The 23,267-nt window shown below is 34.4% G+C and overlaps 7 protein-coding genes across 14 annotated transcripts in view; 1 reads left to right on the forward strand and 6 right to left on the reverse strand.

Moving 5' to 3' along the window:
• Positions 1–166: 166 nt before the first annotated feature.
• Positions 167–2,378, reverse strand: LOC149736979 (mediator of RNA polymerase II transcription subunit 21-like). Its single transcript, XM_089876531.1, has 5 exons — positions 2,236–2,378; positions 1,909–2,020; positions 1,313–1,413; positions 754–903; positions 167–465 (listed from the first exon to the last, which is right to left on the reverse strand). Exons 1-5 carry the CDS (start codon positions 2,275–2,277, stop codon positions 376–378), a joined length of 495 nt encoding a protein of 164 aa, XP_089732657.1. The 5' UTR covers positions 2,278–2,378; the 3' UTR covers positions 167–375.
• Positions 2,309–2,982, reverse strand: LOC149736981 (centrosomal protein 20-like). Its single transcript, XM_089876532.1, has one exon. It carries the CDS (start codon positions 2,980–2,982, stop codon positions 2,518–2,520), a length of 465 nt encoding a protein of 154 aa, XP_089732658.1. The 3' UTR covers positions 2,309–2,517.
• LOC149736980 (phosphorylated adapter RNA export protein-like) lies at positions 2,309–4,383 on the reverse strand. Its single transcript, XM_089876523.1, has one exon. It carries the CDS (start codon positions 4,380–4,382, stop codon positions 3,420–3,422), a length of 963 nt encoding a protein of 320 aa, XP_089732649.1. The 5' UTR covers position 4,383; the 3' UTR covers positions 2,309–3,419.
• Positions 4,384–4,404: 21 nt separating this feature from the next.
• On the reverse strand, positions 4,405–6,474 carry LOC149736982 (uncharacterized). The gene has a single exon (XM_089876519.1). It carries the CDS (start codon positions 6,373–6,375, stop codon positions 5,299–5,301), a length of 1,077 nt encoding a protein of 358 aa, XP_089732645.1. The 5' UTR covers positions 6,376–6,474; the 3' UTR covers positions 4,405–5,298.
• Positions 6,475–6,866: 392 nt separating this feature from the next.
• On the reverse strand, positions 6,867–12,659 carry LOC149736983 (uncharacterized). The gene is made up of 11 exons (XM_089876503.1): positions 11,683–12,659; positions 11,229–11,455; positions 10,726–10,873; positions 10,328–10,461; positions 9,967–10,113; positions 9,682–9,797; positions 9,461–9,540; positions 9,176–9,255; positions 8,809–8,904; positions 8,149–8,624; positions 6,867–8,089 (listed from the first exon to the last, which is right to left on the reverse strand). The coding sequence occupies exons 1-11, from the start codon at positions 12,434–12,436 to the stop codon at positions 7,597–7,599; spliced, it is 2,751 nt and encodes a 916-aa protein (XP_089732629.1). The 5' UTR covers positions 12,437–12,659; the 3' UTR covers positions 6,867–7,596.
• A 646-nt stretch (positions 12,660–13,305) lies between these two features.
• LOC149736984 (E3 ubiquitin-protein ligase CCNB1IP1-like) lies at positions 13,306–15,271 on the forward strand. Of its 2 annotated transcripts, none has more exons than XM_089876526.1 (6): positions 13,306–13,582; positions 13,822–14,018; positions 14,094–14,249; positions 14,431–14,644; positions 14,852–14,995; positions 15,067–15,271. In XM_089876526.1, exons 1-6 carry the CDS (start codon positions 13,465–13,467, stop codon positions 15,093–15,095), a joined length of 858 nt encoding a protein of 285 aa, XP_089732652.1. In that variant the 5' UTR covers positions 13,306–13,464; the 3' UTR covers positions 15,096–15,271. The 2 variants fall into 2 exon arrangements, with proteins under 2 accessions (XP_089732652.1, XP_089732653.1); XM_089876527.1 differs by having other exon boundaries at positions 13,825–14,018.
• A 238-nt stretch (positions 15,272–15,509) lies between these two features.
• The window catches only part of LOC149736985 (myotubularin-related protein 13-like), a 29,145-nt gene continuing 21,387 nt past the window's right edge, over positions 15,510–23,267 (reverse strand). For 2 of the 7 annotated variants that reach the window (XM_089876486.1, XM_089876485.1), the window contains exons 32-45: positions 23,041–23,186; positions 22,606–22,747; positions 22,056–22,263; positions 21,579–21,700; positions 21,146–21,289; positions 20,847–20,935; positions 20,480–20,582; positions 19,873–19,956; positions 18,871–18,906; positions 17,717–17,815; positions 17,389–17,523; positions 16,968–17,060; positions 16,605–16,739; positions 15,510–16,401 (exon numbers count right to left, since the gene is read on the reverse strand). In XM_089876486.1, the coding sequence (XP_089732612.1) occupies positions 16,312–16,401; positions 16,605–16,739; positions 16,968–17,060; positions 17,389–17,523; positions 17,717–17,815; positions 18,871–18,906; positions 19,873–19,956; positions 20,480–20,582; positions 20,847–20,935; positions 21,146–21,289; positions 21,579–21,700; positions 22,056–22,263; positions 22,606–22,747; positions 23,041–23,186 (1,626 nt within the window). In that variant the 3' untranslated portion in view covers positions 15,510–16,311. The remainder of the gene's footprint in view (positions 16,402–16,604; positions 16,740–16,967; positions 17,061–17,388; positions 17,524–17,716; positions 17,816–18,870; positions 18,907–19,872; positions 19,957–20,479; positions 20,583–20,846; positions 20,936–21,145; positions 21,290–21,578; positions 21,701–22,055; positions 22,264–22,605; positions 22,748–23,040; positions 23,187–23,267) is intronic. The other 5 variants (XM_089876490.1, XM_089876487.1, XM_089876491.1 and 2 more) reach the window with 3 other exon arrangements.

Consider the following 23,267-nt stretch of genomic DNA (forward strand, 5'->3'; position numbering starts at 1 on the left):
GTGGCCGTATGTATTTGGGCAAAACACCCAACGGAAATTGCTCCGACCAATTGGTACCCTTATTGGTTGTCAAAAATCCCTCACTAAGTGATATACGTGGAAACTTGTCACCGGATCTGAGATGTCCGATGATATAAATCTATGTTCCAAGGAAAAAATCTACAAATTGTGATATGAAAAACCTCTATTTCGGCATAAATCGGCAACGATAGAGTAACTTTCAGTTAAAAACACATGCACCACAGCAGCACCTAGCGGCTGCAATTTTGCTTGAATTGCCAACACTGAGTGGGGGTCCAGATACCACGATTGCACATATCGCTGATCCCTGCATGCACTTCCTCTCAACCTAACGTTTGTGTCAAAGTTGTTACTTCACCGTTGTGGAAGGTCGGAAAAATCTCCTGTTATTTCATCTTCCCTTGGTATTGATGTTGTTGGGTTGATACCACATACAACATTCGCCTGTAATGTTTAGTGTTCATATATTTGGTTGTTTTTTTATTTGAAAGAATAAATGTAGCTTCTATATCCTTGTATGGCGGGGAAAACAACAGTCGTTAAAACATAGGTGTTCTGTTACATAACCTCATGTTGCTTAGGGAGTAATGTGTGGATGATTACTGTATTTGATTTTGTACATAAACCATCATTGCAAAAGTAGTTATTTTCTACTACATTGGTCTCTTTATACTTCGGAAACAACGGAAACAAAAGTTAGTCAACAATACAACAAAAAAAAATTAAATTTACCTCAATGCTTCTTGCTTGGAGTTGAGCTTGTGCAATTTCCACAAGAGCTTTCTGTATCTCAGCTAACTGTTCCTCACCTTTGTCTACAAACGTACGTAGCCTTGCTGCTGCATCCTGGTTTTCTTGTTCGAGTTTTGCAAGGTATTTTGCCTGCCAAGAATATTTTTGTGTCACAATAATAAAATAAGCGTTTTTTTGTCACAACAAAGAAGTAAGCAAACTATTCACTCAGTCAGTAACTCCTTTGCTAAATACCAAGCCTGCTTCCTTCCTGCTACACATTCATTGTCACATTGTAATGAATACTGAACCAAACCGTATACTTGTTGTCTGGTTTAGGTAACAACAGCGATAAAGTACTATCAAACAGAGGCAAAGCCAGCTCACAAATTATGATTCTCAAAAACACCCCAGATTTTTTATACCAAAATAGCCAAAGGTTAATTATAACATTACTTAACAAAGCATACATGTAGATAAATAGTTATACCACTGATAAAAAGTCACTGATGGTGATTATTGAATAATATTATCTATATCTTTTACTTGTACTTTATACCTGTAACTCAGGTGTGCTTTCTTCACTTGGCAGAGAATCAATTAAAACGTCGATGTCTTTCGCAGTCTTTGTTATTAAAGTTGAAAAAAGGCGAATGGTGTCTGAAATTGACAAATTTTCTATTTAAGCAATGTGTTGTACTAATGTTTAACATGAATCATATCCCCCTGTAATGAAAACAGTTCTGCTTGCCATTTAATTCTCTTTCTCATTCTAAAGATAACAATTTCAGCCTTAAGCATAGCTGTGCAGATCTGATATCAATAATATATAACCCAGTATTATTATTCGAATCATGCCAAGAGCAAGGAATATTGTTTGTTGAAATAATTCATGTGAAATGTGTATTTCAGAATTCAGTAGTTGCTTTTTGTAGTTTAGTAAAAGCACCATATTCGGCTAAACATAGGCGCCAATCCTGGGGTGACAGAGTAGATATGCCTACCCGGGAATTTTCTTTACTGCAGTAATTGGTAAACATCAAAACCAATTTTGTATTATAGAAATGTGTGTATAACTATCCCTGCATTTTAAAAGTTTGGCGTTATCCACACAATCGAGTTACACATTTTCAGGTAAATAAATTGTTAAATTACCATCATTAGTAACTGCAGGGTCTTTGCTTCCAGATTTTTCCAACCCAGCAAATGAACCCGGGACAGCAGATTGTTGAAGAATTCCAACTCCATTGCAAAAGTGTTCTGCAAGCTATGAAAAAGTACCATTTAAATGTAAATGTGTTTTTACCTGTAGGCAGGTTTTAACAGCTGTTGTTTTGTCACTATATTTTTTCTTATCGTTTACAATTCAAAACAGACAAATAAAGTTATTATTATGAACAGTACGAATAAAGTTATTACTATTATTATATGGTAAAAAGTTGGTCACTTTTAATAACAATCATAACCTATTTTATTCCGTACCTGGTTGACTGCATCTTGTAGCTGTGTAAGACGGTCAGACATCACGGTTGTTTGTCTCTTAATTGCTTAAACACTAAAAATCATGAAATAGAAAAATATTTGGTAAAATTACAACAAAATAAAGGGTAGTCGAATATATATAGAGCTAAAACGTTGTATTCTACTTTACAAGAAATTCAGTTTAATGATTTATTATCAACATATGTTACATAGCTTCAATAAACTAAGAAGCTATTAATACCTAAAACAATAATTATGCATAACAAATAGTAATAAATTGTTTCAGGAATCAGGTGTATTTCTGCACAAGCCAGTTCTATGTGAATTTCCGATTCTTTTTTGTTTTACAAAAGCTTCCAAAACGGAATACAAAAGTGGGATTTGAATTGTTTCTTCTGTGTCTTCTACATTCAGTTCTTTGCAAAGAAATTTTCGGTCAAGTTGTACCTCTGGTTGGCCTGTTTCCGCAACTAAAACTGAATCAGAGTACTTGTATCTGTTAAACTGAAGATATTCCCTTATCAGCTCATTTATAACAAGATTCTCATTGCTTAGTTTTGGTTTTTCAACAGAAGGATCATCCATAGCCTTGTAGACTTCAGTACGGACTTGTGCTTTTAGTTTTCCCATCACTCCTTTTGTTTCTAGGGACTCCACAAGAGCTTTCTTCAGAGCATCAACTGTAGCCATGTCAGAGACAAAAAAATGTAATCTATTATTCACCTGCACATTTTTTAAAAAAGGCATTAAATTATATGAACTTTTTGAAACGGATCACTTTGATGGTTCAACTAAGAAATTTCTCTGGCTTTATAATTTTTAATAGCAAGAAAAAATTTACTTGAATAAAATGCATTGACAGACAAAAAGATGGCAGCAGCAGGAATGATATGGTATGCAGTTAATGTTGAAAATAGTAAAGAAATTTAGAACTAACATAAATTATCATCATGTGATTTCACAGAGTTTTTGCTAATAGACTGAAAATTCGACACTCTTTAAAACTTTATTAGAATTTAACATAAGTGAACCCATGATCACTTTATTACTGCAGAATAACAACACATATGTGAAATGGTGGTTTCAAGGTACATAACATAAAAACGATGAAAAAAATGAATTGCATCAAAATAGGAGTGAGCACAATGTAAAAACAACACAAGGAAATTATTGAGAAACTCTCGTCAAGATTCTGTTATATCTTCAGCCATATCAACAGATGGGCTGTTATGGGGAGTTACTCCAAAAGATGCAAATTTTGGATTATCATGAGCAACCTCCAATATGGGCTCTGAAGCAGGAGGAGCACTTGCTCTGTTAACTCCTGCCTCCTTCCCTTGCTTCTTCGCTCTCTTCGCAGACATCCACTGCTCCCGTTCTCTCAGTGAGTCCTCTTCAAAAATGCGGTTCACTTCATTCTGATCAATTCCTTCTTGGTTCCGGAGCAGATGAAGGAAAGTCCCGCCTGGTGTGCGACGTCGACTGCCTTGGAGTGTCATAAGACCTCCACTCATTTCTAACATTTCAGTTTTACTATACAGCAAAAGCGCAGCGGGCACTCCGATAGTGTGGACAATTTTTCGCATTAAATCCCGTTTCTTTTCCCACAGTCTAAAAATTAATTCTTCAGCTACTTTCTCTTCACTGTCACTCTCACAAACCTCACAGCGTTTATTCAACTTAACCATCTGTCCGGGTTTATATTGTGGTACGTTACCTGGTTTCGCATTACCTTTTGATCGCTTGCGTTTTAAAGCTGTCTTTTTGGTAGCAGTACCTCCATTTTCTTGCACAGGCTTAGTTTGTTGGTTCATGTAATTCTCTATCTCATGATCAATGTCATTCACTTGTTCATTGTCGTCTGGAAGGCTTTCTTGATCTTTATAAGCAAGTTCGAGAGAAAATGACTCTGGTCCTCTTGACATAAAACGCTTCATGCCCACTGTTCCCATGCTGCTTGATATATCATCAGAACTTTGATCAGCTAAAACAGAGCTCCAAATATTTTTCATCCTTGTTTTTCGAGGAGGAGCTGTATGTGATGTAGATGGAGCAACTACAACATCATCATCTTCATCATTAGAGCTTCGTACCTCTCCATCCTCATCTGAAGAGTCCTGGACTTCTTTTGGAGGACACCATTGCATTATGTACTCCCTACCTTAAAACCTGCACCAAAAATCACACCTTGTTTTAAACTTGGTAAATTACTATTGTTTGTTGTGGTGAAACGAATACATATATTGTTTATGTGAAAATTAAGCTTGCAAAAAACATTGGCACTGTTTTGGATGATTGATTCAATATAAAATAAACTTGTGCATATTAAAATTTCAGCTTTAGTTTAACGAACTTTTAACAGAATACAGAAAATTTGCACAGTATTTTAACAGGTAAAGACAAAACTTTTGTAAATACATTCAGGAATAATGTTCCAACATTTCAGAATACATTCATTATTTTTTATCGTCTAATAACAATGTTTAGACACTTTTTTAAGAAGTTATAGGAATAATATAATGATATTGCTTTCACACACTATGATCATGGTGGTAGTGGCTGGTGATAATTATTAATTAACAAAAGTTCACAAATATTGTTGTTTTCAAATTACAAAAATATGTTGTACCACTAAATAGCTATGCTCTACAAAATATACTGTACCAGTTTTTGTTCAGCAAAATGAAACTAACAGAGAAAAATGAACCACTATTGAAATAGATCGAAACCAAAATTTTTATAACAATATGGAAGAGCTTAACAGAAAATTTTATAATTTTATTGCACTACAAACTAGTTATTACACTTGTTTTATAAACTTTACATTTTTATAAGATATTATCTACTATCTACTTTTTCACATCTACAAATAACTATGTATACACAATCAAATAACTTGGTCAGCTTACATTTTATATAAAAAAAATTACAAATTTTACTGCAGAATTTCAACACACACAGTTATACTGTACCTAATAATAAACAAACTGAAGATTGTACCTAATTTCAATAAAAAAAATTCCGCATAATTTTGCCTGCAAAAAGTTTCAAAGTGTTCGTCTCCTAAGGTTTTTTCTCCTTTGGTTTTGCAGCTTCTTGGGCCTGTGGTTCTGCCATCTTTTTAATCTCATCACTTAATTGGCGAAGACCGTTTACTTCTTCACGCATCATGGATAATTCATCTTTACCGGACTTCACATGAGCAGTAAGCACCGAGATTTGAGATTCAAACCGCTGAGATGCATCGTCAATGGCACCTTGTACACTGGCGTATGCATTCCCAGTTTCTGTGGCTTTATCTGTGAGTTGAAGAACCTGTTCTTTCACTTCATTCAGATCCACATCGGTGACAGACTTGAGCTTCATCTTAGATATTTCCTCCTGCAGGGAAGTTTCCTTTGTGTTGAAATACTCAACAGAAGCCTGCAATTGAGCAACATCTTGAACCACTTTTCTCAGAGAATCAGAAATTTCCGTTTTCATGTTTTGTTGTAAATCTGCATGATTGGCTCTCAGTCCTTCAGCAAGTTGTTTTGTCTCAACAGTTAATTTAGTCAATCTTTCAATCTCTTTAGCATTAAACTGCTCCAACAGGGAAATTCTCTCGGAGTTTGTTGCCTCAAGTTGCTGTATGGACTTTTCCATGTGAGTAAGTTGATTCTTCAGAGTTTCCTCACTTTGCTTGACTCTTGATGATAATTTTGGAATCTCAACATTAAAACTGCGTGTGCTCTGCTCAGATTGCTTCATTTGATCCTTCATTGCTTCAAATGAATCCTGAACCTTGGACAAACCGTTTAAACTTGCTTTGTTGGCTTTGATGTCAGATCTCAATGATGCCACAGTTTCAAGCTCCTTTGAAAGTTGTTCAATCTCTTTGACAAGTGCTGTCTTTGTGAGATCCATTTCATACATGAAGAAGGAGAATGCACATCCACATCCCACAGTGATGAGAAATATCATACACCAGAGACTGCTATTTGACTCCTTGGTTCTGGTCGGTGCAGGGTCACTTGATCCTCGGTTCCTGGTCGGTGCAGGGTCACTTGATGGCTTTTGACCCCCATTTTGAGGCCCCATAGATTTTGGTTGTGTAGAAGCATTATCACCCCCTTTTTTATTGGCTTGTTTTTTCCCCATTTTAAACTTAAAGTTAGACAGACAGCAATAGATCAACTTTAAATACCCAACAGGTGGAAAGTTACCACAATGTCAAAACCTGAACAGCAAATAAGTTTATTCTATGAGCTTGTAAAAGGCCATACGATATTAATAGGTGGCTAAGATGGCTTACTGACAACGAACAGCAATGATATAAACAGGATTCTGTAATCTATACAACAATTGCATTTAAACATTATATAAGCTGAACAACCTAGTAAAACAGTCACCATAATTGTGCGAATGAATTCTAATACTTCACTTTCTTCTAAATTCTACCACAAACGTACAAAGCAAACTTGAACGTCCCAACTTGCTTCCATAAATTTCTTGAACGCCGAAACGAAAAGCAAACTTCGGCGGTTTGCCTTCTAAAACGGATGAGACCTCGGTCATTGATAATTGCTTCGTGAAAGGGTACAGTTCTTTTGAGCAATGTTTGTTTAGGACTTTCCATAAATACAAAATACTTTGCACTTGCTAGGCATGGTTTATTACGTGTTTGAAATGCGTATTTATGTTAAAATAGATTAGATTTGTTGTGACACAACGCAATAACAATATTATATATATATATATCTATACAATCTGTTTTAGGTATGTTGAAGAAATAAATGCGACAACTACACTAAAATGGCTTGTTTAAATGTAAATAAGCTACATTAGATATCTTCGTAGCTATGGCTAGTTAAATTACTTATAAAAGGGAGATCCACCGCTAACAAAAATGTGCAAAGCATTCAGCAAAAGTCACTACAACCATCGTATTTGCTACAAACACTGACAAAATGCAAATAAAACATATTGCTGTTTTAAAATAATTAAAAACTGTAAACCAGAGCGGGTAGATATTGCGAAGACCGGTTTAAGTTTAACTTAAGCTGAATGTGGATAAGCACCATGGAAATTTGTACAGAAAATCAATTTAAAAAGAGATGCCATTGACAGTGAATAAGACCGGAAACGAATAAAATAACATTAAACAAGTTAAGCCAAAATAAAACTTTTGACTATAACTTAAAAAATATCAAGGAACTTAAAACGAAAACATTCAGAAGCAAAAACCCACGTACTCACTCTGTTATATTCGGAAACATCTAGACTTCGCGGGTAAATAATACTTTTAGGTTAGGTAAAGTAGAATGTAGGTATATCACATACCAAAACTAGTCTTTGCACAATTGTATGGCTGCTACCAAGCTACAAATGTGAGAAATTTGACCAACTTAAGCTAAGATCCGCTACATCAGAGAAATGTGTGTTCATCCTACTAAAAGTACCACTGCCACCACTGATGTCTAGCAATTTGCTAAAGCTTGTGTCTAACGGTTCGAATTTTGGGGACAGCAGGGCTGGTGGTGGCCCCAGGGAGTCAGAGGTTGTGGCTGCCTCAGTTTTTACAGCTGGATTAGGTTTTTGCCGCTGTGTGATGTCACATAGTGGGATTCTCTCAGGTGTTAAGTTGTCAAAGTTGGATCCTGGATTTGATCTTTTATCAGGGGTCTTGAAAACTAAACCAATAAGGTCATGGAAGAAATCAAATTCAGGATTTTTTGATGTTGAATGGATGGGAGATGGAATAGAGTGATGACCATTTTCATCCTTATCCCAATGCTCTTCTGTATGCTTAGTGCCCTGCTGGAAACACTCCATAACATTCTCCTTGTTTTCTTCAATGTTCATATCATCGCACCTGAAAGTAAATACAAATATGGTAAATAAAAAACTATAAATAAGGAAATAATTTAATACCCTTTTGATTTTTGCCACTTCTGCTTGTTCAAAGGTGTGGAAGTAGGCACTTGTTTTGTCTTTACTATTGCTAAATTATTTTTCACTTCATCTGCATAATTTTGCCTTAAGTCGCCAACACAACTCTTCACTCTTCGAATGCTCCGGTTAGATGGAGTGACTTCATTTTCAGTCTTGATTCGATTCTGGACCTCTTTGGAGGACTCTGGTGATCCCCAGGAGCATCTGCGCTTCCTGGAGCCAGTGTTGGCACGGGGAGTGGAAAAAGCTTCCACCTCTGCAGTTTTAGTGAAGTAGGATTTAAATGGTGAACCCAAATCCTCCAACATTTCATCAAAACTGTCTTCTGTTAAACCCATTGCTGATTTTTTAAGGAATTCAGGAGTTTTTGGCTTTTCCTTCTTTACAGGTTGTTTGCTGACAAGAAATTGGCTGCAATGGGATGCAAGAAGTTTCCCAGGTGATGTGTCTTCATTCTGTAATATAAGGGCAGATAATCCTTGTTAAAATTTTAAATGTTGCAAATAATTAGGACAAATATTATTTAAGTGTAATGGCAAAATTTAAGGCTAATGCTAACACACAGAGCTGGGTCTAAAACAGCAGTTATATAGTTGTGGATTATTTCTGCTGCAACATTTGCAGTAAAACTATATAAACCTTTTCAAAGTTGAGCGATGAATTAAGTGAATCATTGAGTGTTTTCAGCGGCTCCTTTCGTGACTTCTTTGTGGTTCCCTTTTTTCCAGAAAGAACCTTATAATAAAAATGTATTAACATCTTTCTGACAGCATACTGCTAACCCATATTAAACCAAATCAATTTTCAATCTTAGCTGTTGTCATAGGTGCTAAACATTTTAAAATACAGAGGCAGGGATAGTTAGACACACGTTCCTATAAAATAAATCTGTTGTTTCCAATCTTTACCGAATATTACAGTTTCGAAAATTCAAGCCTGAAACCCTTCCACCTATTATCACAATTAGTCAACATATTTATGATTATATTACACCACGACCGCATACTTGAGTTTGTGATAGTAAAGGACTGCTGTCATTTGTAGCACTTTTTTTCTGCAAGCTTTTCTCTACAGAGTTGAGCAAACCTGTATATAAATATTCAAATAGGATCACAGATTTATTTGTTCTAGCTAATTTGTGCATATATCAAAATCCACTGTAAAACAAGTTTTGTGATACTGTCTTATTCCATATGGGTGAGATCCAGAGGGCCTGGGATTTAGACCAGAGTTGGTCTATTACCCAACACCTAGACTAGTACTCATAGCATTGTAATACGTATATACTTACAGTTAGAAGGTGTGAACATACTCAAATCAGAAATAAATCCTGAATCCGTGAGAAAAGAAGATCCATCTTGCGAACTTAACCTAAAAATAGACAACAGTTAAATAAATGTAAACTTCTAACTACCTACAAGGAGAGAATTCTACATGGGTAAAATCCTACAGTGAGTCACACCCTGAGATTCAGGCCAGAATTGGTATATTATGATAATATCACATACATACCTCCTGTTATCTTTATCTGTATGAAGTGTTGGTAGAGGTGTAGAGTTGTACACAGATGGTGTTTGAACATCAACAGTTGTGGTTGATTGTGTCATGTCCTTGTCATTGGTACCGTTCTAATAAATAAACAAAACAAATCATTTTTAACTGAACATTGTATATAGTTTATATCCTGCCAGGGATATAGGATTTAAAAACCATAGTTGTTAAGGTTAACTTACTATATAACATATTTTAGTTGTGTTAAATGAGCAATCTGCTACACTGTTTTATTTTACCACTTACATTAATAAGAGGCACTGGAAGTAAAATGTAAGGTCTCTGTGGCAATCTTGGTAAGATGGGTTTTTGTCCTTGCATGACAGTTTGTAGGGACCATGATGGGTCTTGTGGGTTGCTTGTGTCTTGGAACGTGTGGTGTGAGGTGCCACGCTGAATTAAAACATTAAAATTAAGTTTGTGAATCATTGTGAGTACAGTGCACAGATATGTAAACTGTAACTATGAATCTGCATTAAATAAAAAATAAGAAATAAATAATAAAAAAGAATTTAGACCAATTAAAAAAGTCGTATGTTGGTAATTGGTATGTATGTACAATAATTATTAATGTGTTTGAACAACCACAACAGGCCATGTTACTTACAACACTGTCCAATGTTAAAGGTCGAATATTTAGATCCGATCTAAGCGTCCAATAAGAAGCTTTAGATCCAGTTGTTACTTGACGTACAAAGATATCATGCAGTGATAAGTTATGACGAATCGAGTTCTTCCAGCCTACAGTTATATGAAGAGAAATATGCAAGACAATTACAGCTGTGGCTTATGGTGTTAGTGATATATTACAACACTTATACAAACATCACACACAGTGGCTCAAGTTAATGAATAGGAAACAGGATTTAAACTATTTACTATGCCAATTAAAGCACTGCTAGAGTATCCCTAAATTGTAGCTACTTTAGCATTACAGTAATGTTAGGTTCTTACTCTTAGGTAAGATATATGTTGTTATTTTTAATATGAGAATACTCAAGTCACCTGGCTTGGCGGATTTAAAGTATGGAAACTTTTCCTCAATCCACTGATATATTTGTCGCAAAGTCATTTTCCCTGTTGAGCTGCTGTTTATCGCGAATTGTATGAGAGCCATGTATGAATACGGGGGTCTACCTCGCTTCTCAGTTCTCTGTAACAAAACACTAATAATGTTTTAAATGTAAAGATAGAATGATAAATAGCCTGTTTAAGGTTTCTTAACATTGGAACTTTGGTTTGTATCACTTCTTTATCAAAAGTTTTGTGTAATTATGTTTTTACTCCAAAATTCCAGTCATAGGCACCGGACTTGGTTGGACAGGAAATGCAAGCCTACCCTGAATTTGTATACACTGTCACTGCATTAATCAATAATTAGTAAAGATTACAACCAATGAGAGATTTGTGTCATAGGAATTAACTGGTTATGGCTAATGACTTCCCTCTATTTTAAAAAGTTAGAAGTCTTTAACTGTAGTTTTGAAATACAAAATAAACAACAGAACCTCATAAACTTTACGATCCCTTTCAATAGGAACGGGCATGAAATTGTTGACTCCCATTCTTCCCAACCATGTTATATTAGTGAGACTGTCGTCCACTGCTTGATCAACAAAATTAGCTTGTGATGAAAAACCTTGGATGTGGTATCTTGCATTGGGTGGCATTTGAACTCCAAGTTGGTTAGTAGCTTGAAAATGTGCGCTAGGTTGAGGTTGGGGCATGTTTTGACCTTAAAATAAGGTTAGGAATTAGATTTTTATATACATACACTTTAACTTACTGTTATAGCTATTTAACTGACTTTTTTAGATTACAAATATATATAGGCTATATAATATATATGTTATATATGTATATACGAAGGTATGGTATGATTGCAAAATATAAACATATTTATAAAATACGTTATTTTGAATTAAGGTTTTAAAAATAGATAAAAAATCTTTTATGCTCTACCAGAATGCACTGCGTTTGGTTGAATGGCTTGTTGGTAATAGTTGGGTGCATACGAATGTGCCTGCATTTCTGACATTGATCCATACGGATAAGTGAACTGGTTACATTGGCCAACATTTCCATGTGTTCGGTATTGTGACTGTGTTGTAAGGGGGACTTCGTTTAACACTGTTTGGTTATAAGGGTCCATGTTGCTCATTTGAACATTAGGCACAGAATGGTACATTGTTTTCATTGCTCCATGGTTCTGGTAGATACCCATGTTCTGAGATGTATCTACAAACTGATGGCTTCCTGGTTCTTGCTTAATCATGACATTGCTCATTTGGGAACCTGGTGGACATTGTACAAACTGAGTGTTTAAAAAAGTTCCAAAATTTCCTTGTTGTGGATTTGAGGTTGCATTTGAAAGAATATTTTCGGATTTAATTTGAATATCATTTTCATACGCAGAAGTTTGATTCCAAGGTTGGGAAGAAGTTAATTCTTGCTGTTCGTGCTTCACTGTGGTGGGTTGCTGTTCAGAAGAGAACATCGGGTTTGAGGGAAAATTTTGTGACAAATCCTCACTTGTAAGTTCAGCAACTTGTTCAGTTTTTGTAGCAGCTACTTCACTTTCAGGATCATTGGTTTTCATTGAAGCAGCATTAGTTTGTTTTAAAGAAGATAAAATACTTGGAAGTGGATGCTTTCGTTGTAGTATTATCGGTCTACATGCCTTCGGCTTATGCTTTCCTTTGCAATTCTTAGCCATGTTAAAAGAAAGCAAGAAACTCTGGAATGTTTCTCATTCAAGGTTTCAATATTTTTGAATCCGAACCATTGACCCAAATAGAAACTTTCGACTTTTTATTTTTACATACACCAGAATTATTGTATCATTTCGAATCAATCATTTAACAAAAAATATACAAAACCGGTAATAACTACTTTCGCCATTTGCTATTAAGAAATATACCCAAACAGATCTATAAAGTGGGCCTATTAGAAAAAGTTTATAAATTTAATGTGTCTTAGGTAGAAAGTTTTGATACATAACATGTTTATCAACACGGAATTAGGTTAAGGTATAGTCAACCTATTTCCTCTATGAAGCAAATTTAGAGTAAACTGAAAACGTAACAGACTTTTAAAATAAATTTATCCATAAATGTAGCTGAATTATATTTATTAGTTTAATCTGGGGAATTCTTAAGCAGGCTCTTACTACACAGTTGTGTTATTTTATAACCGGTCATATAAGATTCACTCTACTGTAGCAGTAAAAACAACAACGATCATCGGGATCTTCTGCTCTCCAAAATCACTTAAGTTTGTTCAAATTCGGTGCTACTTTCGCGATCAGCCAATCAGAGGACAGTATTTTTAAGGTTGTGGTGCGTCATGATAATGAACATTCGTCAGCAGATTTATAAAATTTGGGTACGTGGTTTGGTTATTGGTCATACGAATCCAATGTACGGCAATGTACAAGTCGATTTTGCATTGTACTAATTTCTTTGAAAATCTCACGTCAAAAAGCCAGAACACGTTGAGTCTTAAAAAGGTATATGATTTCTATATTAAATAAAATTCAAATATGAAGCCCATTGTTACGTCACCATTGAAATATTTCGCCGAAGAAATCTTTGAAAATTTTACGCTTTTCTCATTATTTTTAAAGTTATAAAGGCAAATAAGTGGGTAAGTTTTGTTGATATATCGCCTTCCTTAATAGTACTGTTGGAGATATCGTCTTCTTGGCTTTCTTAATTTAATTTGACTATAAGAACCGTCGAAATAATGGATTCACAAGTCGTTTGTAATTATCGTAATTGCCGAAAAGTTTTAGTGACCGGCAAAGCTTGGGTTACGTCTTGCTCTCACATGTTCTGCCATGACGACGGAGAAAGATTACGCGGTAAATACTTTACCTTTAATCTATTTCATCTACTAATCAGTTAATTACCTATAACGATAAAGTCGATAATACCTTGCATAAACGCCACAAAGCGTAGTCTGTACAAGTGCTAAACAATCTTCTTTTACTTGGTGTACTTGCTTTGCTATGTCCTAACTAATCAGATGTGATTCATATTAGCATATATATATTTACTTCACTGAAGGATAATTACCACGTTGCTCGTACATTCCCGACAGCAGTTCAAGATAGAAAATGTCCCGTTTGCAGCATACAACTAGCTGGGAAGTTTGATCTCGTCCAAGTCGACATAAACCCTTCAGAATCTTACAAATCAATGGCGCTATGCGGCCAGAAACCGGAAGTTATATTAGACATATGTACGCGTGCAATCGCTTTCTGGATGTTTCAAGTACGCCAGGAAAAGCTTTATAAAGTAAATATATTGTTGTAGTCTTAAAGTTCGTGTATATTTATATCAGAATGTGAAACTATGCCATTCTGCTTTCAGGAATACGAGTCTAAGAAGTTACGCGAAAAATACACTAAAATCGAGCAGTATTCGAATAAGCTTGTATCAAACTGGAAAATTCAATCCAAAGGTCTCAACGCAGAGTTGCAGAGAACCAAGGCTGAGTTCAAAGAGTTACAGAAGCAATATACCGAGGTAGGAAGAAAAGTATGGGTTGCATTCAGACCGCTTGTTCTATTTTCTGACTAACATTACCTTCTCTGTAATGGTGACATATACTGGCACATAAACCGCCACTTTAGGTATTTATTTATATCCAAAAATTGCGATGGAAGAGAAAAGTAAAGAAACCGCAAATATATATTACTTTTCCCAGGCGAACTCTTTACTTCGAGAAAAAACGCGAGAGTTGCAAAAACTGCAGGTGTCGTACAGCGCACAAAAGCGAACGTCCATCCCTGCTCCTGAACAACGCCATAATCATCATATAACTTCCTCGCATTCTGCGCTATGGCCAGATGTTGAAATGCATGAACGACCTACACCCAAACGATCGTCATCTGTACTCGACGATTTCGTAATGCATTTCGGTATGTTGTATATATTATATAGATACGCATGCTACCTGTATGTGCAAATTGCAGAAGTTTACTCTTGTTTTACTACTAAAACTTTTATGTGACATGGAACCGTTTATTCAAATAAATCAGTTGCACAATCCCGTACTATAGAAAGCTGGTGTTTCACATACACTAACGGTATAACACCTCACAACTGGTCTTTATATTAACATGCAGGAGATAGACCAGTTACGCCACCAGAACGCGATACAGCAGCCGGAGGATTCAACGCAGAAGAATTTTGTTTCAATGCATCTCATCCGCCTTCGCCTTTCGTTCATTTTAATCAAGCGATGTCGGTGCAAAAGAACTCAATAAAAGGTAGGCTATATAGGCTTTTGCATGTTTCGTTCTGTTGTTTTTTTTTCGCTAAATGCGGTTTGTGCGTTTAGGAGATGGTTTTCCAAGAAAATTGTTCTGACGAATCGAAAGTGAGTTTCTAATGATACACACACCGCTGAGCGAAGAAAAAGCTACGGAAACGCACCGAATACGCCCATATTTAATTTCTATAACCTTTTAGTGGATCGCAGTTTTTTGTTGAAATCGTAATTGTTATATCGCATTGTAAGCGAAATTGTACTATAACCAACTGCGCGTTTAGGTAGTCCAACGAATGTAGGCTATTTAAAAAGCCTGGGTACCTCTGCGTACCATGCTACGAGCTTACAGCGAGGATATGCATGCTGAAAACGAAGTTTCAGGCTTATACAAAACAAGCCATTGGTATGCCTATGAAACAAAGGCAGTCTGGTATTGAAAGAGATATATAGGACTGCAACATGCAATGCTCTTACATCTGAGGTAGGCCTGGAATGTAACTGTATCAGAAAGGTTTGCTTACTAGAGGAATTTATTAGCAAGTTGCTATTGCAGCAAGCATTTTAAAACTTTAAGCGAAGTACACCAAGCATATTCGGGCAGTTATTCACTGTAAAACGTTCATACATGTATATATTAATATCAACCCCATACCTAACAAAAAGCAATGTCAACTAACGTAATTAAGTAACATGGGAGAATATGTAGCTCCATCAATGGCTCTGGTTCTCATTATTGCAGCAATTCAAGCAGCACAGATTTTGTTTGCATATTCTCCATGACAAAAGACAGCAATATGCCTTTGTGTTCGACAAAGTTCCAAGACCATTTAAATTAAGGACAATATTTGGCGCAAATTCCAGCCAGGCATCAAAAAGTTAAAAGGTGAATAATAAATAAAGTACTAAAAGTGTAGGAAGACCAGTGAAACAGAGACATCAACTTTGGAAAAGGGCAAAAGGTTTTAAAACAACATTTTTCAAAAATTAGAATGTATACCATAATAGGACAGTGAGCTTTTACAAAACTAGGACTGTACCTTCAGGAAATGTGCTTGTGTGTGTACGTGTTAACATTCTTTAAGTGTAATGTAATCAAACTCACATGTATAACAGATTCACCCAATTAACACTGTATCGCAAATAAAGGAAAGAAATAAAAGTCCTCAATTATTTCCTATTTGATTAAAATCCCATGTCTGTAGTGCGTCAGGTGCACCAACTCATATTCCCACGGGAGGTAGGCAAGATAAAATCGCTTGGAGATCACTTCAGGGAGAAACAGGATCACAGTGATGAGGAGGCAGAGTAAGAAGATCAAAGAGCAGATTGGAGATTGTCGACCCAATCTTTTGCCGCTTGTTCATTCTCAGCAATAAAGTGATATTGTCTTTTGGACAGTTTTACCTACAAGTACAAAATAAATTTGTAACTATAATACTTTTATACATGACATAATTGGTATACTCCTATACTTATCTATTATAATTTGTAGTTGGTATATTCACATAACTCCTATACTCCCATTTGTAGCTAGTACAGTCCTATACTTGTTTGTAGTTGCTATAATCATATACAATGTTAGGGCATGCTAAAGTAAAATCCCTTACCTCAAATAGAGCTTTACCACTGGCACCTTTCGGCGCACCTGATAAAGGTTGATCCATTAGTTGAACTGATTCAAGTTCTTTCAGGTCAATAATGCCCTTGCAAATATTGTCGCCTCTGTTCTCATATTGCCGCAACTAAAACATATTAGGTTTCAAAATTTAAAATAAGTAATATATTTATGTTGTGAATTAGTTTGTGAAGAAAAGTGAAATTTTATTTGGTACTTGTTAAAATCAAGAGCTGGTAATTATTAAAATCACGTTTAGAAAAGGTGTAAAATTATGTGTTCAAAGCATCTATTACACCCCACAGCACTATATCTCCATAATGTGAAAGACCTAAGTGTAAATTATAAATCTTACTTCATGTTTAGTTGTATCGAGCACAAAGAACCTTGGTTTCCATCCTTTCATGTAAGCTCCTTGCTTCCATAGTGATCCCTCATATGTACGAACCTGTAAACAGGAATTGATTTTTAACAACTATTTTGCTTTTATATACTTGACCAGTAAAAGTAACATCTAAATTATTAATTACTTTAAAGGAAAGACTGGAGACAGAAATTTGTTCTGGTGGCTACAATAACTGATTTAATACAGATATATGATGATGAATCTAATTAAAAAAAAACAGTTAATAAACAGAAAAACAAGCACTGCAGAACAAAATAATAAACACTTCAGGCACCTACATTAAGCAGCCTTCAAAAAATATATGATAATGAAACATTTTGAAAAGAACTCATTTATAAACAGATGATTTATCTTATATTTTCCCACTCACTTCTGGTTTGCTTGAGGTTTGGAACTGGTCATACAGAGAAGTCGTGTCCATTGTATCATTGACAGAGTTGATCAAAATCTCAGGTGGATTGGTCCAGTTTTCCGAGCTAACACTTTCCTCTCTGATAGCTGATCTCTATACAAACATGAATATTTCTATAAAAAACTCGAAAAGATAAAAAAAACAAAAAACACAGCAACTGACAAATCCACACGCAAGTCCAACTGAGGCTTCAAAAATCAGAAACGAAAGAAATTTTTGAAAGAAATTGTTTAGTGATTTGTTGGTGAGTGAAACGTATTGGGTTGCATGGCTGATCATTAGCTACCCTGATATAAGGTGAAGATGATGTGAATGAAGTGATAGCTACAGACACACTTCGCATTCGTTGAGGCAACAGTTGTTGGGAATGTAGGAAGTCCATAGCCTGGTTGTTTATCAGATACAAGGAGATTATTTATTGTAAAAATTGGAAAAGTGGAATAAATTTAAAAAGATTGGAATTATAATGGAAAAAAAGGAAAGGGTGGTAATATTAAAAATAAAATAAAAAAAGGTTGCAAAAAAGGGTAAACCATGTTTATACGAAGCAGTAGGTAAAAGCCTTGAAACTTTTGAATCCATTCTTCAAGGTAAAAAAAGTAATTTGCAAGAAAGTAATCAATAATTAATTTGTTAAACTCATAAGATATCGTGTAAACAGGTTATGGAGCACTGATTAAAGTTAAATAATATTTTTGAGAGTTTCGCTAGAAGTTAACAACAACAATTTTCCAATTAAAAATTGTAAACTGCATAAAAAAACGATTCATTTGCTTTTACTATATTTTATATTTTTAGAATTATATTTTATCCATAACTACTAAAATACGTAAAAGTTAAAAATTCGTTTGCTTTATTTATTTTTTATATTTTTAGAATTATATTTTATCCATAACTACTAAAATACGTAAAAGTTAAATTAATAGAATTTTTAACAGGTTTGAACCTGTTTGAAGCATGTCTAAAATATTAATTTAATATTTGCAAGAAGTTAACAAGAGCAATTTTTCAATTTGAAAACAACTTTATGAATAAAAGTTACTTAGCTTTTATAATTCTACAAAATTTAATGATTATATTTCATCCATAACTATTAAAATACTGAAAAGTTAAAAATGATGAAATTTTTATAAAACAGGTTTGAACTGTTTAAAGAAAATGTAAAATATCCATTTAACATTTGAAGGAAGTTAACAAAAGTAATTTTTCAATTTGAAAACAGCTATATGAATAAAAGTTACTTAGCTTTTATAATTCTACTGAAAAGTTAAAAATGATGGAATTTTTATGAAACAGGTTTTAACTGTTTGAAGAATATGTTAGTATGGTTAAGCATGTAGGTGAGTTAGGTAACTTAGAATGGATGACAGGTATGACACAGGTGGTTTACATTGTTTGAGGCTGGGAAATAAACAAAGTAAAATGCTGTTATAGACTTACAGACACCACCATTCGACGTTTAGGTTGGGGAAGGTTCTTAAATGAAATGCAAAGTTTAAATGAAAGCAAAACTTTACTAATACTACTTATGTGCATTTGTTTGGATAAATAACACACATTTTTTGGATAAATAATATTTTGCTAATTTGGGTAAAATATTTTTGGGCCTTTAGAACTAGACAATGCTATTTTAAACATATGTGACACTGTAAGGGGTCAGGAAGAGTAAGGTTCTTTATTGAAATGTAAAAGTTTGAATAGGAACTGAAACACTTTGCCAGCATTATTTATATGCAGTTAAATTTTTGGATAACTACTATTTTTATTCTCGGGAAGCTCATAGAATTAGATATTTTACATCATTTTTAGGTGTTTTTTTTAAAGCATAGACAACACTGTTAGAGCAATTAAACCAACTACTGTAAAAATAAGATTACTGAAATATATGAAAAATGTTTATACTGTTTTAACAATTGACCATTTAACTGAGCTTATATACAATTAGTTTTATCCATATTAGCTAAATGTGGAATAGCAACGTGTATACAATGTAGTTATATGAAGATGGTATTAGATTACTAACAATGTAATAAGCTTTTGTGAAACCTAGGATGCTACAGTCAATGCATCTCAAATACAGTTAAATAAGAGAATGAATGTTATTTATATGAAATATCTTGGATTTCCAAAGATAGTTTTGGTATGATTTATATAAAGTATTAAAAAAAACATTGTATGTGGAACCTGTCACGAAATAAGCTATAACAAGCAAACAAATATTAACAAAACAAACTACTTAACATGGTTCAAACCCCGTTATAAAGTCAGGAGTGTTATTGGTAAAAAGCTGTAAAAAAATGACACAATTCCAATTACTTAAAAAACTTGGCCAAACCTATTAAAAATGCTAATAACGAATTTTTATTGAGGCATATACGTACCATATATAACTAATACACACATTCTTATCCACACATAGACACACACATACACAAGCCCCACCTTATGAATAACATTGACTGTTGTTAGTTTGTGCAACGCTCGAACTTCACTTCGTGCTTGCTTTGTGTGTTCAGGAACATTCTTCTAATAAATCAAGTCTCACGTAAGTTGGCTAATATTTAATTAACAAGACAAGGTCAAGATAAAGTTCTTAGTAAAGGGAGAATGCAAACAAAGCAACATGAACAAATTTACAAAGCTTATAACAAGTTTAAATATGATTGAGATTGAGATAAAAGAACAGACAGCCTTGAACGAGGTTTCAATTAAGTAAAGATAGGAGTAATATTAATAAAGCAAGATGTGACACTTAGATTTGACTATTTAAACATCTCATGTCTGCACCATTATGAGATCAGTTAAACAAAATATGGCTCGTTGTTTGTCTACTAGGTGTAGCGACCACATTTCCAATTAAACGTAAATATGTTTTTAACTGTGATTGTGTTGCAATAACTGTTGTTTTGTCGCCATATCCTGTCTTTCCGTTTTTTTTTTTTTTAATCTTGGTAATAAAATATTAATCTTTTAATCCCCCTAATCGAGAAGATAAATAAATATTATCATTATAATATTATAACAGTCAAAAATGTCATGGTTAACGTACTCGCTTAGGAGTTGAAGTGTTTATCGCCTTCCAAGTTGAATTCCATGAATCGACGGGAACCCCAAGCTCTGTTTGTAATCGATCAATCTGGCTCAGTAGCATTCTGTTGGGATTTAAAAATTGAAAAAAAATGCCTGGGTAGAACTCTATAATTTAGTAAGAGAAACAGCATTTTCTTTACAACCTCCCGACTGTTTATTTGGATCAAATAACTTACAAAAAACACGATTTCTTCCAAACTATTAAAACACCTAGCAGCAATAACATATATAAAAGTAATATTTCAACACAAAACGAATCCAAAGACTTGTGTGTGTTTATTCTTTAAGTTTTCAAAATAGTTAGTAGTTTAGTACCACCAACTTACTTGATAGTGTCCGGTTGAGCATCGGCAATGTTGTCATAGCAACCATTGACCACCCGCCTACCAGTGACACCTCCCCATACTTCACTTGTCTGTGGGGGAATAGGAAGTATTATGGAAATAAAATGTTATGTGATGGTTGGAAAATACAAATATTAAAGATACAATTGATAAAAGATTGTCGTAAAGTTGTAAACTGTGGGGAAATAAGTAAAATGTTCTTTGTTACTAATACATGGTAATTTTTTTTTCAAAGTAAGTATGAAAAAACATTTAAAAAAAGCTTAATTTTTTTACAATACCTCAGTAGCTTCTTGTTCATTATGACTTGTACCGGAAGTTAATTCACCAAGCGATCCATCAAATGGTGGTCCTTCACCTAATGCTTCACGTATGTAGTATGGCCATAGTTTTAACCGACACATGGAGTGTATTGGACGCAAAACCTACAAATTGACAGCGTTTAAAGATAGAATATTATGGTTTTTTAGTAATTTATTTGGTTTCGAAAAAAAACAGATTTGTACTTTTAAACAACAAAGAATTTGTTTTTAAAATTAAATATAACAGGTAATATAAATAGTAAAATAACATAATAAAATAAAAATTAATAATAAAACTACAAACTCCATTTTCTTTATTAACTCTTTCCAAATAGTACCTACACTTTGATAACTCCTAACACATGCAGATTATTTTTAACATTACACTTTACAGTCACTTCTAAACACTCACCTGAGACGATAGATGTTGTGGCGAATAAAACGTATTAAGAAACAGATGTGATTTCCTATGAGCTGCATCAATGTAATCCCACAGTGACTTGTATGGCCGGAGTGTGTTGAAACTTGGTGACGCTGTGTTATAAATGAACATGTTAATATTTTCCTACAACCTCTGACGTGTAATAAAGTTTAATTTAAAGCAATATTATTTTCAAATATTTTGCAATAAAATTGGTTTTAAAATTAATACATACCGGTGTGTAAATACTCAGTAAAAATAATAACCCACATTATCAACAAGGAGAGTTTTTTGGACAAATTGGGATGTTACGAATACTGGGAAAGCTTAAACCCCACATGTCCCCTGGCTTGCCCCACCGCAGAAACTTACTTAAATATACAATCTAATGAAAGATACCTATGGATCATTACAAATTCTAAAACAATTTCTTCCACAAAAACATTCTCAACCCACATAAGCAATTACCTGGAGGAGATGTTGAACTAGATGAAGCCAAAGAGTTCTTTCCTGGTGATCGACCAGTAACCTTCTTCTCAAACAAGATACCAGCTTCTAACCTCTCATAGTCAGAGTCCAGTAGAAAGGTGGTAAACCGGTTTGACATTGAATGGTAAGCTATAAGTTCTAAGTACGTGGTGTTGAACTCAAAGGATATCGGGAACTGGTTGATCAACTGGAATGTATTGTGGTTGTGAGTGTAAATTATTGTACTGGTATATGTATTTAGATCCTAGAACCTATGACATGCTATGCTGCATGATCTTACCCACATAGAATAGATAGTGCCAGGGAAACTATGGTTTTAAGGGTTTAAAATTAACCATAGGATACCGGATTCGATGCTCGATGCTGTTACACGTTTGTGTACTAGAGCAAAACAATTAATGGACATTGCTCCAACACATCGTCATTCTAAGTGTTAGGGTAATGGGCCAACTCTGAATTAAATATTAGGTCTGTTGCCATGTTGGACCTTAACCATATAGAACAGAATGAATATCTACATTTTACACACCTGGTAGACTGCATCTAGGAACTGTAGAAACACAGGAGTGAATCCACTAGATTGAACATCATTAAATCGGTTCCTATGACTGAAACGATGGCCAAACGACAACCATTCCTTCTGTATCAATGTCTGGAATCCTTCAATTGTTCTAAATGGAAACAATTTGTCTTTTACCGCATTTTTTTAAAACACCTTTTACCTCAATTTTACTTTAAATAGCAAAATAGGTACCCTTGATCTGGGCCACATTTGTACTATTACCCCAAGTTAATAAATTTTTATGTAGATATCGTAGGGTAAGGGAAAATGGGACACATTTCATCCTATTTTCCCGTCAGATTTAATAGTAAACATTCAAAAATTTATAAAACCATATCCTCAGGACTCCCACCTTAATATATAAAAAAATATGTAGAAAACTGTGTGAAAACAACCACTAACCTATAGTGTGGATCCAACATAACTTGAGCTAATGAAGATATTTGTGGCACAGCGTCGCAACCATCTTCCACTGCTATCATTACTGAACCACCATGGATGTCAATCACGTCAACCACTGCTCCAGCTACTTCTAATAACTGGGATACCTGGGGGATTGGGGTATTACTTATTTGTGGATTCAATAAATCTTAAAATTTATTCTTTAAACCTGGACCTTTTTTAAAATT

This window comes from Ciona robusta, chromosome 4 (assembly GCF_009617815.1).
Source record: "Ciona robusta chromosome 4, ASM961781v2".
Lineage (NCBI taxonomy): Eukaryota > Metazoa > Chordata > Ascidiacea > Phlebobranchia > Cionidae > Ciona > Ciona robusta.

What these genes read in the sequence shown, in the direction of transcription:
- LOC149736979 (XM_089876531.1), bottom strand. Translation starts at nt 2,277, where the DNA reads ATGTCTGACCGTCTTACACAGCTACAAGATGCAGTCAACCAG. An exon ending in TACAAGATGCAGTCAACCAG is followed by an intron (nt 2,021 to 2,235) that starts GTACGGAATAAA and finishes ACTTTTTCATAG; the next exon opens with CTTGCAGAACACTTTTGCAA. An exon ending in CCCTGCAGTTACTAATGATG is followed by an intron (nt 1,414 to 1,908) that starts GTAATTTAACAA and finishes TGTCAATTTCAG; the next exon opens with ACACCATTCGCCTTTTTTCA.
- LOC149736981 (XM_089876532.1), bottom strand. Translation starts at nt 2,982, where the DNA reads ATGCCTTTTTTAAAAAATGTGCAGGTGAATAATAGATTACATTTTTTT.
- LOC149736980 (XM_089876523.1), bottom strand. Translation starts at nt 4,382, where the DNA reads ATGCAATGGTGTCCTCCAAAAGAAGTCCAGGACTCTTCAGATGAGGAT.
- LOC149736982 (XM_089876519.1), bottom strand. Translation starts at nt 6,375, where the DNA reads ATGGGGAAAAAACAAGCCAATAAAAAAGGGGGTGATAATGCTTCTACA.
- LOC149736983 (XM_089876503.1), bottom strand. Translation starts at nt 12,436, where the DNA reads ATGGCTAAGAATTGCAAAGGAAAGCATAAGCCGAAGGCATGTAGACCG. An exon ending in TATGTTCACACCTTCTAACT is followed by an intron (nt 9,256 to 9,460) that starts GTAAGTATATAC and finishes ATTTATATACAG; the next exon opens with GTTTGCTCAACTCTGTAGAG. An exon ending in CTTTACTATCACAAACTCAA is followed by an intron (nt 8,905 to 9,175) that starts GTATGCGGTCGT and finishes TTTTATTATAAG; the next exon opens with GTTCTTTCTGGAAAAAAGGG.
- LOC149736984 (XM_089876526.1), top strand. Translation starts at nt 13,465, where the DNA reads ATGGATTCACAAGTCGTTTGTAATTATCGTAATTGCCGAAAAGTTTTA. An exon ending in TACAGAAGCAATATACCGAG is followed by an intron (nt 14,250 to 14,430) that starts GTAGGAAGAAAA and finishes TACTTTTCCCAG; the next exon opens with GCGAACTCTTTACTTCGAGA. An exon ending in GCAAAAGAACTCAATAAAAG is followed by an intron (nt 14,996 to 15,066) that starts GTAGGCTATATA and finishes TTGTGCGTTTAG; the next exon opens with GAGATGGTTTTCCAAGAAAA.